We start from the raw sequence: 12,266 nt of genomic DNA, 5'->3' as shown, positions 1-12,266 counted from the left end.
ACATGGTAAAACCCCGTCTCTACTAAAAATACAAAAATTAGCCAGGCATGGTGGTACACACCTGTAGTCCCAGCTCCTTGGGAGCCTGAGGCAGGAGGATGGCTTGAATCCAGGACGTGGAGGTTGCAGTGAGCTGAGATTATACTGCTGCACTCCAGCCTGGGCGACAGAGCGAGACTCTAAATTTCTCAGCTTGTTATCTGAGAAGAAAAACAGAAAGGAAGGAAGGAAGGATGGAAAGGAACCTAAAGACTACAGGTAGTAAATGGCATTTAAGCTGGGACCCTCTCTCACATCATGTAATTTTATAACCAGTAATTATTCTACCATTGAAGATACTCTTTATTTTATTTTATTTTATTTTATGTTTTTTTGATACAGAGTTTCACTCTTTTGCCCATACTGGAGTGCAATGTCACAATCTCAGCTCACAGCAAACTCTCCCTCCAGGGTTCAAGCAATTCTCCTGCCTCAACCTCCCCTGGCCTCAGCCTCCCGAGTAGCTGGGACTACAGGTACAGTGCCATCACACCTGGCTACTTTCTGTATTTTTAGCACAGATGGGGTTTCACCATGTTGTGCTAAACTCCTAACCTCAAGTGATCCACCTGCCTCAAGGCTGGTCTTGAACTCCTAACCTCAAGTGATCCACCTGCCTCACCCTCCCAAAGCACTGGGATTACAGGCATGAGTCATGCCCGGCCTGTATTTTTTTTTTTTTTTTTTTTTTGAGACAGGGCCTCACTGTGTCACCCAGGCTGGAGTGCAGTGGTGCAATCACAGCACACTGCAGCCTTGACCTCCCAACCTCAGGTGATCCTCCCACCTCAGCCTCCAAGTAGCTAGCCATTTTTTTTAAGTGAAAATTACTTTTTATGGCCATTGCTATACCAATCCCAGAACTCAAGAGTCCTCAAGTCTATGAAACACAGCTCTGAAAGGAGCTGCTTCAAAATATTATCTTGTTTCAATTATTTCTGGGATTTAGATTCATTTAGCACAATAAATACAGTATAGAAAGAGAAGGCAGAGAGGTGGAGAGGAGGGGGAGCCTGAGAATATGTTGCCAAGATGTTCTTTTTGTAGAAAATGACTGTTAAAGAAGGAAGAGCTCATTCTCTTATCCTTTTAAATCTTGCAGCTTCATAATCCTCCCTAAACCTGACCTTCCTTTCAACTTGTATTGGAAACTCTCCAGTACTGAAGTCTATTGTCCAACTCAAATGATAACCTTTCCTATTTTCTTTCTTCTTGCCCACCCTATTGCAAATAGGTGGCATGGTTTTTGCCTTTATTAAAACTTTTTTTGTAACCAACGTTTATTTTTATAAAAATATTCCATGCAACTAGTCTAGCGGTCAAATAATCCTAAAAAGGTTTAGACCAAAAGCAACAGTTTCACTCCCACCCCTTCATCACTTCCTACCACTCAGAGGCAACTACTCAACTTGTTCAATTTATTGCTTTTTGCGTATATAATAAGAGTGGGAAAACAAAATTTATCTCTTTAGACATTTATCCCTGTTAAATCTAAGAAATATGTACATATTATCTCTAGTTTGTCACATAGCATTTTTTTTTTTTTTTTTTTTTTTTTTGAGACAGGGTCTTGTTCTGTCGCCCAGGCTGGAGCCCAGTGATTCACTGCAACCTCTACCTCCCAGGTACCAAGGATTCTCATGCCTCAGCCTCCCGAGTAGCTGGGATTACAGGCGTGTACCACCACACTCAGGTAATTTTTGTATTTTTAGTAGACACAGGTTTTCACCATGTTGGACAGGCTGGTCTCGAACTCCTGGCCTCAAGTGATCCACCAGCCTCAGCCTTCCAGAGTGCTGGGATTAAAGGCATGAGCCACAGCACCTGGTCCATATAGCAATTTTTATGTTAGGCAATTGTGAAAAGCTTACACATGTGAACTGTTTATCTGATCAAGTTTATTGTTCTTCAAAATTCATGTAGGCCCAGCTACTAGGGAGGCTGAAGCAGGAGGATTGCTTGAGCCCAGGAGGTTAAGGTTGTAGCTCACAATAATTGTGCTTGTGACTGGCCACTGCACTCCAGCCTGGGCAACACAGCAATAGTGACTTCAATGTAGTTCAAGCTTGTCCAAACCACGGCCCTCTAGCTGCATGTGGCTCAGGCTTTGAATGTGGCCCAACACGAATTTGTAAACTTTCTTAAAACATTATCAGATTTTTTTACGATTTTTTTTCTTTAGCTCATCATCTATTGTTAGTGTTAACCTATTTTCATCGTGGCCCAAGACCATTCTTCCAATGTGGCCCAGGGAAGCCAAAAGATTGGACACCCTGATTTAATCCACTACACACCATTCTGAATGAAAAGTTTTCGGAAGTGCAAATCCGAAGAAGATAATGCATTTACCCGATTACAAAATCATTACAATACATTCAGTCAGGATTCTAGCACAGAAGAGATTGAAGCAGAGCAGAATCCACTAGGGAATGTATATTATATATCATATATACCGCATATAATCTTACACAATTGTGGGAACTGCTTAAGCAATCCCTGTAAAGCTGTTATCTTCACACTTGATCCTGGAGCTTGAAGACGTCAGGGAAGGCAGTCAGGAAGGCATAGAGAAAAGCAAATACCAGTTGGAACCCACCAAGGCAAACTAAAACCATGTCAATTCTCTTTGCCTTTGACCTTGATGGTATGGCCATCCTGCAGAAGAAGCTGCGTTCCTTCAGTACGTATCTAGCCTAGGAATAGGAAACACTGGAGAAGGACTTGGGGGAAGGCGGAGCAGTTTTAGGCCCAGCTGCTGGCCCAAGCCAAGGAGGTAAACCAGCAGATAAACAATAACACGAGCCACAGAATGGCTGCTGCTTCACTTCCGCCCCCAAATCTGCATAGGAATGTCTCCTGTGGCCCACCTTAACCAGAAATATATCGGGAGGGGATGCTGGAAAATGTAGTTCCACCTTGCCAAGTGGCCACAATACGTTTCAAAGCCACCATGGTCTACCCCTTCTGAATTTGGCACCTGAGTTTATTTATTTATCTATTTATTATTTATTTAGCTCAGGGATGTCAGGAAGTCACTTTATTTGTAAAATGATGGATTAGACCTGACTATATTCTCTGATAATTAGAAATTTGCAAAGATGAGTAAAGATTTATAGGCTAGGCGTGAGAGTTCATGCCTACAATCTCAACTTTGGGAAGCCGAGGAGGGAGGATCACTTGAACCCAGGAGTTTGAGATTAGCCTGGGCAACTGAGAAAGACCCACTTTTCTACAAAAAAATAAAAAATAAAAAAATAAAGAAAGAAAGAATTAGCCAGGCTTGGTGACTTACTGAGGCAGGAGGATTTCATGAGCCCAGGAGTTCAAGGCTGCAGGGAGCTGTGATCACTGCACGGCACTTCAGCCTGGGCAACAGAGCAAGACCTTGGCTCTAACAAAAAAAAAAAAAAGGAAAGAAAAGAAAAAGATTTATAAAGTCAATTTTATGGACGGAGGTCTCTGAAGTGTTGCGAATTTAAAGGTAGGAAGACAAATTCCCTTTAATTCAGCAAACGCTGAGCCCCTACTATAGGCGTCCTCTGCAAAGGAGGCACTCTGAACCTCAGGTGCCCACTCACCATGTGTAAGAGGAAGCGCAAATAAAAGTCCTGGCCAGGCACTGTGGCTTACACCTATAATCCCAGCACTTCGGGAGGCCAAGGCGGGCGGATCACTAGAAATCTGGAGTTCGTGACCAGTCTGCCCAACATGGTAACCCCCACTACTCCCCCCACCCCCACCCCCACACTTCCACAAAAAATAAATAAATAATAAATAAAAAGAATAAAAGCCCTTTCACCCAAGAAGCATTTTGCTTCTCTTAGCCAGAACCATCCTCCAAAGTGCGAAAGCCTAATTACTGTGCACGCTCACCAAGCCATTAGCAAAATGACCACCTACCTGCTGTGAACACCAAGGTGAGACTTCTACAGTTCCCAGCCCGCCTTTCTCCTGCTTCCACTCCTGGACTCCACAGGCCAGGATTAAGGCACCCCTGTTTTAAACCATACTTAACCTCTAAATAAAGATAACAACTAAGTCATCTTTCTGTCTAACATGGCACAACTGTACCATGTACAACCCAAAACATGTTAACACTTTCCCCAGAAAGATGAGGCAAAGTTCCTTTTCAGTTTTTGAAGGGTGTTCATTTTCCTACCTAATTCACACTTGTCCTTTGGTATTCCACAATTTAAAGACTGATATAAACCTAACCTGCTATTAAGTATGGCTATGGGAGAGGGAAAGAAAATCAAACTACTTTATTCATATAGACACAAACATATTCATGTAAAAAAAGGAAGAAATATTCATTACAGTTCTTATTTCTGCAGCTTGCTACATGGCTGTAAACTCTTTCATCAAGCCAAATGCTTCGGAATGATGGGAACATGATAAGAATATGAATTCCGGCCGGATGTAGTGGCTCATATTACCGCCTGTAATCCCAGCAATTTGGGAGGCCCAGGTGGGCAGATCACTTGAGGTCAGGAGTTTGAGACCAGCCTGGCGAACATGGCAAAACCCCATCTCTACCAAAAATACAAAAAAAAAAAAAAAAAAAAAAAAAATTAGCCGGGCATGGCAGTGGGCGCCTGTAATCCCAACTACTTTGGAGACTGAGTCAGGAGAATCACTTGAACCCAGGAAGTGGAGATTGCGGTAAGCCAAGATTGCTCCACTGCACTCCAGCCTGGGCAACAGAGTGAGACTCTGTCTTCAAAAAACAAACAAACAAACAAACAAACAAAAAAAACCACACACATACACAAACCAAAAAATGAATTCCATGAGCACGAGTCCCTTGCCATACTTTATTTATAACTACTTTCTTCCACTACCCATTCCTATTATTTGTGTCCTCAGCAGGCACCTAAGCTGATTTTAGTTCCCTGCCTGCTAGAGTAACCCAGACCTTCATTCCTGAACCGTCTGGACCATCAGCAGCGCTGTCTTAATTGAGTTGTTATAGTTTTTAGTTGACTTTAATCCCTGGGCTTGGGAGGACAAAGGGGAACCCTGGAAAATCTCCTGCATTCCATGCATATGCCCCCTTACCCTCATTTCATAACAGCATCCCCATTTTCTCTCTCTCTTTTTAAGTCTTTTCATTTTTATTACTCCAAAAAGTTTCATTTTTTAATTTCGTTTTTTGACTTTGTGCTTGTGCCTTCAACATTTATTTTATTTTATTTTATTTTTTTGAGACGGAGTCTCACTCTGGAGTGCAGTGGCGCGATCTCAACTCACTGCAAGCTCCGCCTCCCGGGTTCACGCCCTTCTCCTGCATCAGCCTCCCGAGTAGCTGGGACTACAGGCGCCCGCCACCTCGCCCAGCTAATTTTTTGTATTTTTTTAGTAGAGACGGGGTTTTACCATGTTAGACAGGATGGTCTCGATCTCCTGACCTCGTGATCCGCCCGCCTGGGCCTCCCAAAGTGCTGGGATTACAGGCGTGAGCCTCCTTCAGCACCTTCACAACGTTTTTCTGCTCCTTGGTAAGGAAAGCGTGCTTGATCCTGTCACGAACACATTGAGCACACATGGAACCACCACAGGCCCTGCTGACATGTTTCTTTGTTTTGGACAATCTCCTAAGAACTTTAGGTCTAACAGCAGGAACCCCTTGAAGTCCGCCTGGGCACATGCCGCATGCAGATTTTGGTGCTTTCCCAACCTTGGTATCAAGATAAACAATTCTATTAAACCCAAATAGGGGTTTGGGACAGCCTAGTTTTGGTTCGGGACAGCCTAGTTTTGTCAGAGGCTGTATTGTAGGAAAGCCTGCCACGGTATGTCAAATACTGGACCATTCTGAGTGCCTGTAGACAGCATCCCCGGAAGAGCCCCGTTTTCTCTCGATGGTCAGGATCAGTCACCACAGACAGTACTCCTTCTTTGCTTGTTGATTCAGAGGCATGAGGCCAAAGTGGCTGGGTGGCATTCTCGACTTCCAGTTCATTGGAATCATTGTTGTGCCCCTGATGGAAGTATTTACCCCTTTGGAGCCAAAATCTCTGGACCTTTCATGAGGCTGGAAAGCAGAAGTGTTGCTAATGGATTGCTAGGAGTAATAGTGAGAAGAAACTATTTCCATTCCCATCCTTTGACTTCCAGACCCGGGAATCTCTGGCTATGAGAGAAATATTACCATGTGTTGGATGCTGATTGAGAACACACCCTGCCTTCTGAAGAACACTGCCCCAGCCACATGGGTGTTACCATCTAGCTAGAACTATAATTGAGTCTTCCAAAGGCCATTCTACTGTTCCATTGAGGCAGCTGCTTCAGGGCAATGAGGAACATGGTAAGAACAGTGAATTCCATGAGCATGGGCCTTTGGTCACACTTTATTTGCTGTGAAATGAGCTCTTTGGTTAGAAATAATGCATGTGGCCGGGCGCGGTGGCTCAAGCCTGTAATCCCAGCACTTTGGGAGGCCGAGACGGGCGGATCACAAGGTCAGGAGATCGAGACCATCCTGGCTAACATGGTGAAACCCCGTCTCTACTAAAAATACAAAAAACTAGCCGGGCGAGGTGGCGGGCGCCTGTAGTCCCAGCTACTTGGAAGGCTGAGGCAGGAGAATGGCATAAACCCGGGAGGCGGAGCTTGCAGTGAGCTGAGATCCAGCCACTGCACTCCAGCCTGGGCAACAGAGCGAGACTCCGTCTCAAAAAAAAAAAAAAAAAAAAAAAAAAAAGAAATAATGCATGTGGAATAGTATGATGACGGACAAAGCATTCTATAAGCCCACAGATAGAGTGAATTTCATCTTTTTTTTTCCCCATCGTTTTATGCTTTTGGAGTCTTATTTAAGAAACTCTTTCTCAATCCAAGGTCACGAATATATTCTTCTACATTTCCTTCTATTACTTTTATGGTTTTACCTTTCATATTTAAGTGTTTTGTACACTTGGAGTTTATGGTGTGAAATAGAGAGAGCTTTTATTTATTTTTTTTGAACAGGGTTTCTCTCTGTCACTCATGCTGGAGTGTAGAGGTGCCATTACAGCTCACTGCAGCCTCAGCCTCCCGGGGTCAAGCAATCTTCCTGCCTCAGCCTCCTGAGTAGCTGGGACTACAAGCACATGCATCATGCCTGGAGAGCCATTTTTAAAAATCCATTTAGTGAGTCAGGTTTCCCAACTCTACATCCTTTCCTCACATATAACTGTGTCTCTTTCTGGACTCTATTCTATTCTGTCTCTCTATTTTGCCTGTTTGTATGACAGTGTCACACTTTTTCTTGCTGTGGCATTGTAATGTCTGGTAGAGACAGTCGGTTCCTTTGCTCCTCTTTTCTCAAAATCATATTAATTATTTATGAATCTTTAAATATTAAAAAGTATTTTTAGGCCAGGTGCAGTGGCTCATGCCTATAATCCCAGCACTTTGGAAGGCTGAGGCAGGCGGATTACTTGAGCCCAGGAGTTCAAGACCAGCCTGAACAATATGGCAAGACCCCGTCTCTACCAAAAATACAAAAAAAAAAAAAAAAAAAAAACTGACCGTGGTGGTGCATGCCTGTAATCTCAGCTACTTGGGAGGCTGAGACAGGAGGACTGCTTGAACCGGGGAGGTGGAAGTTGCAATGAGCCAAGATTGCACCACTGGACTCCAGCCTGTGTGACAGAGTGAGACCCTGTTTCAAAAAAAAAAAAAGTTTTAAAAAATTATTTTCAGGATTCAAGTTCGCATCCTCCCGCCTTTGGCAAGAGGGCAATGGAAGAGTCATCTAACATTACTGGGGCCCCATGTGCACCTCTGGGGAAAAATTATTTGTATGAGAAAAAAAGAATAATAGTGGTATTTAATCTCTGGAAACTACGTAGAAGTCCATCATCAGGGACATTTGCCCAAATTAAGAAAACTACTGGATGAACCAAGGTTTCTGAAATTGTATTCCCTGTACCATAAAGTAATAAAATAGGCCAGGTGTGGTGGCTCATGCCTGTAATCCCAGCTCTTTGGGAGGCCAAGGCTGGTGGATCACCTGAGGTCAGGAGTTCAAGACCAGCCTGGCCAACATGGTGAAACCCCCATCTTTACTAAAAATACAAAAATTAGCCAGGCATGGTGGCACGTGCCTATAATCCCTGCTACTTGGGAGGCTGAGGTACAAGAATCACTTGTACCTGGGAGGCGGCAATTGTAATGAACCAAGATTGCGCCATGGCACTCCAGCCTGGGTGACAGAGTAAGACTCTGTCTCAAAATAAAATAAAATATAGCAGAGCAAGGCTTTTAATGCACAGCCCTTTCATTTTAAATGAACATCTTATTTAAAATAAAACAAATACAAACAAAAGACTTTCAAATGAATGATCTCTCTAGTAGTCTGCATGTATTTTCTTACTTTTTGGCATTTCAATGAATTCTGTTTTTCTTTTGCTTTATTTTTAAGTAGGTAGGCTTAAGTTTGTCTGTCATCACCACAGTGGAATCTGAGAATTGCTATTTATAACGTTTAACAAGTAAGAACAATGCATGCTGTTCCGTAGAGGGTAGGGTAGGTGAAGCTGGATACCTATAAAATTTTGAGTATTAAGAAAAGTGCTCTGGGCCAGATGCAGTGGCTTACCCCTGTAATCCCCGCATTTGGGAGGCCGAGGTGGGTGGATCACCTGAGGTCAGGAGTTCGAGACCAGCCTGGCCAAAATGGCAAAACCCCGTCTCTGCTAAAAATATAAAAATTAGCTGGGCGTGGTGGCACGTGCCTGCAATTCCAGCTACTCGGGAGGCTGAGGTAGGAGAATCGCTTGAACCTGGGAGGAGGAGGTTGCAGTGAGCTGAGATCTTGCCATTGCACTCCAGACTGAGTGACACAGTGAGATTCCATCTCAAAAAAAAAAAAAAAATGCTCTGGACTCACCCCCAGAGACCCTCCAGTTACTATGTTTAGGGTGCAACTCAGCAATCTGTTTTTACAACCACCCCAAGTGATTCTGCTATCCCACGTTTTGAGAAACTACAATAAACATAGTCCTTTCTACTTGGTTGCTGGCTCAAAGATGATGTGGACAACTGGGATAGGTTTCAGGCCACAAATAGAATGGTTAGAATTTGAGAGGACTCAAGAGAGCCTTAACCATAACTGAGGAATGTGAAGAATTTGTCAGAAGTGATACATTTCACAAGCTTTGCTCTTAAACAAGTGCATTAGAACTGTAACTGCCACATCATAGTTTTGAAATGTAATTGGGAATATTTCTCATCATTTAAAAAAATGTTAAAAATTCAAGAAGTTGTCCCAACCTGGTTTTAAAACCTGAATATTTGAAATTAAAAATATTTATTTATTTATTATATTAGTCCATTTTCATACTGCTGATAAACCTATACCCAAGATTGGGAAGAAAAAGAGATTTAATTGGACTTATAGTTCCATATGACTGGGGAGGGCTCAGAATCATGGTGGGTGGTGAAAGGCACTTCTTACAGGATGGCGGCAAGACAAAATAAGGAAGAAGCAAAAGTGGAAGCCCCTAATAAACCCATCAGATCTCATGAGACTTATTCACTATTACGAGAATAGCTTGGGAAAGACTGCCCCCATGATTTAATTACCTCCCCCTGGGTCCCTCCCACAACATGTGGGAATTCTCGGAGATTCAATTCAAGTTGAGATTTGGGTGGAGACACAACCAAACCATATTATTTATTTATTTATTTACTGGAGATGGAGTGGTATGATCTGCAGTGGTATGATCGCAGCTCACTGCAACCTCTGTCTCCTGGGTTCAAGTGATTCTCCTTTAGCCTCCTGAGTAACTGGGTTTACAGGCTCATGCCACCATGCCTGGCTAAATTTTGTATTTTTGGTAGAGACAGAGTTTCGCCATGTTGGCCAGGCTGGTTTTGAACTCCTGGCCTCAGGTGATCTGCCCGCCTTGGCCTCCCAAAGTGCTGGGATTACAGGCGTGAGCCACCACACCCGGCGTCCTCCTGGAGTTTTCAAACAGGAACTTAGGAGGGAAAATCAGCACCTCATTGTTGGTGGCCTCCTTGGATGTGAGGCTCAGGTGCTGCCAGGCAGCAGGGCTGCTGTCTCAGAGCACAAAGTCAACATGCAGAAGGAGCGAGACCGAGGGCAAAATGCTTATAGAAATATTTCTCTACAGAGTCGAGTGGCTGTGAAGTAGGAAGCAGTTACTCCAATCACCAAAAGTTTAAACGCACAAAGTCAAACTGTGCATTAGCTTTCCTTTCCCAGTGCTAGAGAAAATTCCAGGGGCAGGGCTTGTTCTGAGAGGTTTATTAGGATTTCCAGAAAGAGGTGTAAATGGAAGGTGGAGTCTCCATATCACAGGAGCTAATTAAAGCAGGTGTGCAATCAATCCAAGTGGCAAGTGGGAGATCAGCAATGCTGGGGAGTTTGCTTGTTTGTGTTTTCAATGAACGTTTATTGAGCATCTATTACGTCCCTGAAACTGTTCTAGGTGTTGGCAATGCAGCAGCTATGGAGGCAGATGAGGTCTCTGCAGTTATGAAACTTTCATTGTACTGGTGGGAGACAGGGAATGAAACAGACTCATGGAAATTCTAGATGGAGATGTATTCTGTGAAAAAAAAATAAAACACAATGATATACTAGAAAGTGGCTTCAGCAGAGAGCATGCCCTTTAGACTGAGAGATCAGGAAAGGCTTAGCAATAGAAGGTAGCATTTCAGGTGAGACAAGGTGGAGCCCAGGCAGCCAGCCCAGCTTCTACAAAGTCTCTGAGGCAGAAGGAGCTCAGGGTGTTTGAAAAAGAGGAAATCGTATGGATGGAGCAAAAAAAGCAAGGAGAGCAGTAGCAGGTAGCAGGTAATGTCAGAGAGGAAGGCAGGGGCTGGATCACACAAGGAAGTATAGACCAGGGTAAGAGATTTGGCTTGTGCTAAGGATGGCAGGAAGACATTGGGAGATATCTCTATCTCTATCTCTATCTCTATCTCTATCTCTATCTCTATCTCTATCTCTATATGGTGAAAGCAAGTTTATTAAGGAAGTAAAAGAATTAAGCACGGCTATCCGTAGGCACAGCAGCTGACATTGGGATATTAAGACGAAGTTTCCATTGTTCAAAGTTCCTTCTAGCTACCATGGTGAGAATGGAGAGGATGACAAGAATGGCAGCAGGGAGACCAGGTTGTTAAGAGACCATCATTGTAAATCCTGTTGGAGACTAGCAGACAAGTAAAGAGATTTGGGATACGCATGACATCAGGGTTGAAAAAAAATAAAAAACAGATTTTGGACAAGAATTTAAATGTGTAGACTAAGAACAAAGCAAGATCACATTACACAGTAAGCCAGCTTAAAAGAAAACCTAGACAGCCCAGGAGGCTCGAGGTGCTTGAGCAACACTGCTGCCCTCAGTGCTCTGAGGTCCACATGAGGATCTGCTGCTGGCATGGGGAACCCCACTTCCATTTTTTGTCTCATGTTGATTCACCTGGGCATGAAAACAATGAGGCTTGCACCTGATGTTTTAGACTTTTTACAGGCAACAGCTCCTTCAGCATATTTTAGAACCACCTCTCCCCTAGCACTCAGATCAGCACTGCCCTCCAAAGACCCTTGTTCTCTGGTGTAGGCAGATGTTCCTGTTCCCTTGGCAACAACTCTTATGTAAATGGATTATCCAGAACTGACTCTTCCAGAGCCCCTCTTGCACCACCCCCCAACTGTCCCTCACTCCCCCATACATGTCATGAACAATCCAGACCCACGTTAAAGCCAAGACGGCTAGTGCAGTATTATTTTAAATCTCCCTAATTAATCTTCTCTAGCATGTTAAAATATTAAGAGCCTATTAGCAAAATTGACTTGGATAATCTAAGCTCTAAATAAGTACTTAACCAGCAATACTCCTAATCCGCGCTTTCTATTGAATTTTTTAGTGTTTTCTCCAATTTTAAAAAACACAGAGATAGGCCGGGCGCGGTGGCTCAAGCCTGTAATCCCAGCACTTTGGGAGGCCGAGACGGGCGGATCACGAGGTCAGGAGATCGAGACCATCCTGGCTAACACGGTGAAACCCCGTCTCTACTAAAAAATACAAAAAAAAAACTAGCCGGGCGAGGTGGCGGGCGCCTGTAGTCCCAGCTACTCGGGAGGCTGAGGCAGGAGAATGGCGTAAACCCGGGAGGCGGAGCTTGCAGTGAGCTGAGATCCGGCCACTGCACTCCAGCCTGGACCACAAAGCGAGACTCCGTCTCAAAAAAACAAACAAACGAAC

At 43.8% G+C, this 12,266-nt stretch overlaps 1 protein-coding gene across 1 annotated transcript; it reads right to left on the bottom strand.

Annotated features, from left to right (window-relative positions):
* Window positions 1-5,137: 5,137 nt before the first annotated feature.
* On the bottom strand, window positions 5,138-5,852 carry LOC139359281 (large ribosomal subunit protein eL34-like). The gene is made up of 3 exons (XM_071081904.1): window positions 5,770-5,852; window positions 5,501-5,738; window positions 5,138-5,209 (listed from the first exon to the last, which is right to left on the bottom strand). The coding sequence occupies exons 1-3, from the start codon at window positions 5,850-5,852 to the stop codon at window positions 5,138-5,140; spliced, it is 393 nt and encodes a 130-aa protein (XP_070938005.1).
* Between the last annotated feature and the right edge of the window lie 6,414 nt (window positions 5,853-12,266).

The sequence above is a fragment of the Macaca nemestrina genome, chromosome 17 (genome assembly GCF_043159975.1).
Source record: "Macaca nemestrina isolate mMacNem1 chromosome 17, mMacNem.hap1, whole genome shotgun sequence".
NCBI classification, from domain to species: Eukaryota; Metazoa; Chordata; class Mammalia; order Primates; family Cercopithecidae; genus Macaca; species Macaca nemestrina.
This window is presented reverse-complemented; position numbering and strand designations above follow the sequence as displayed.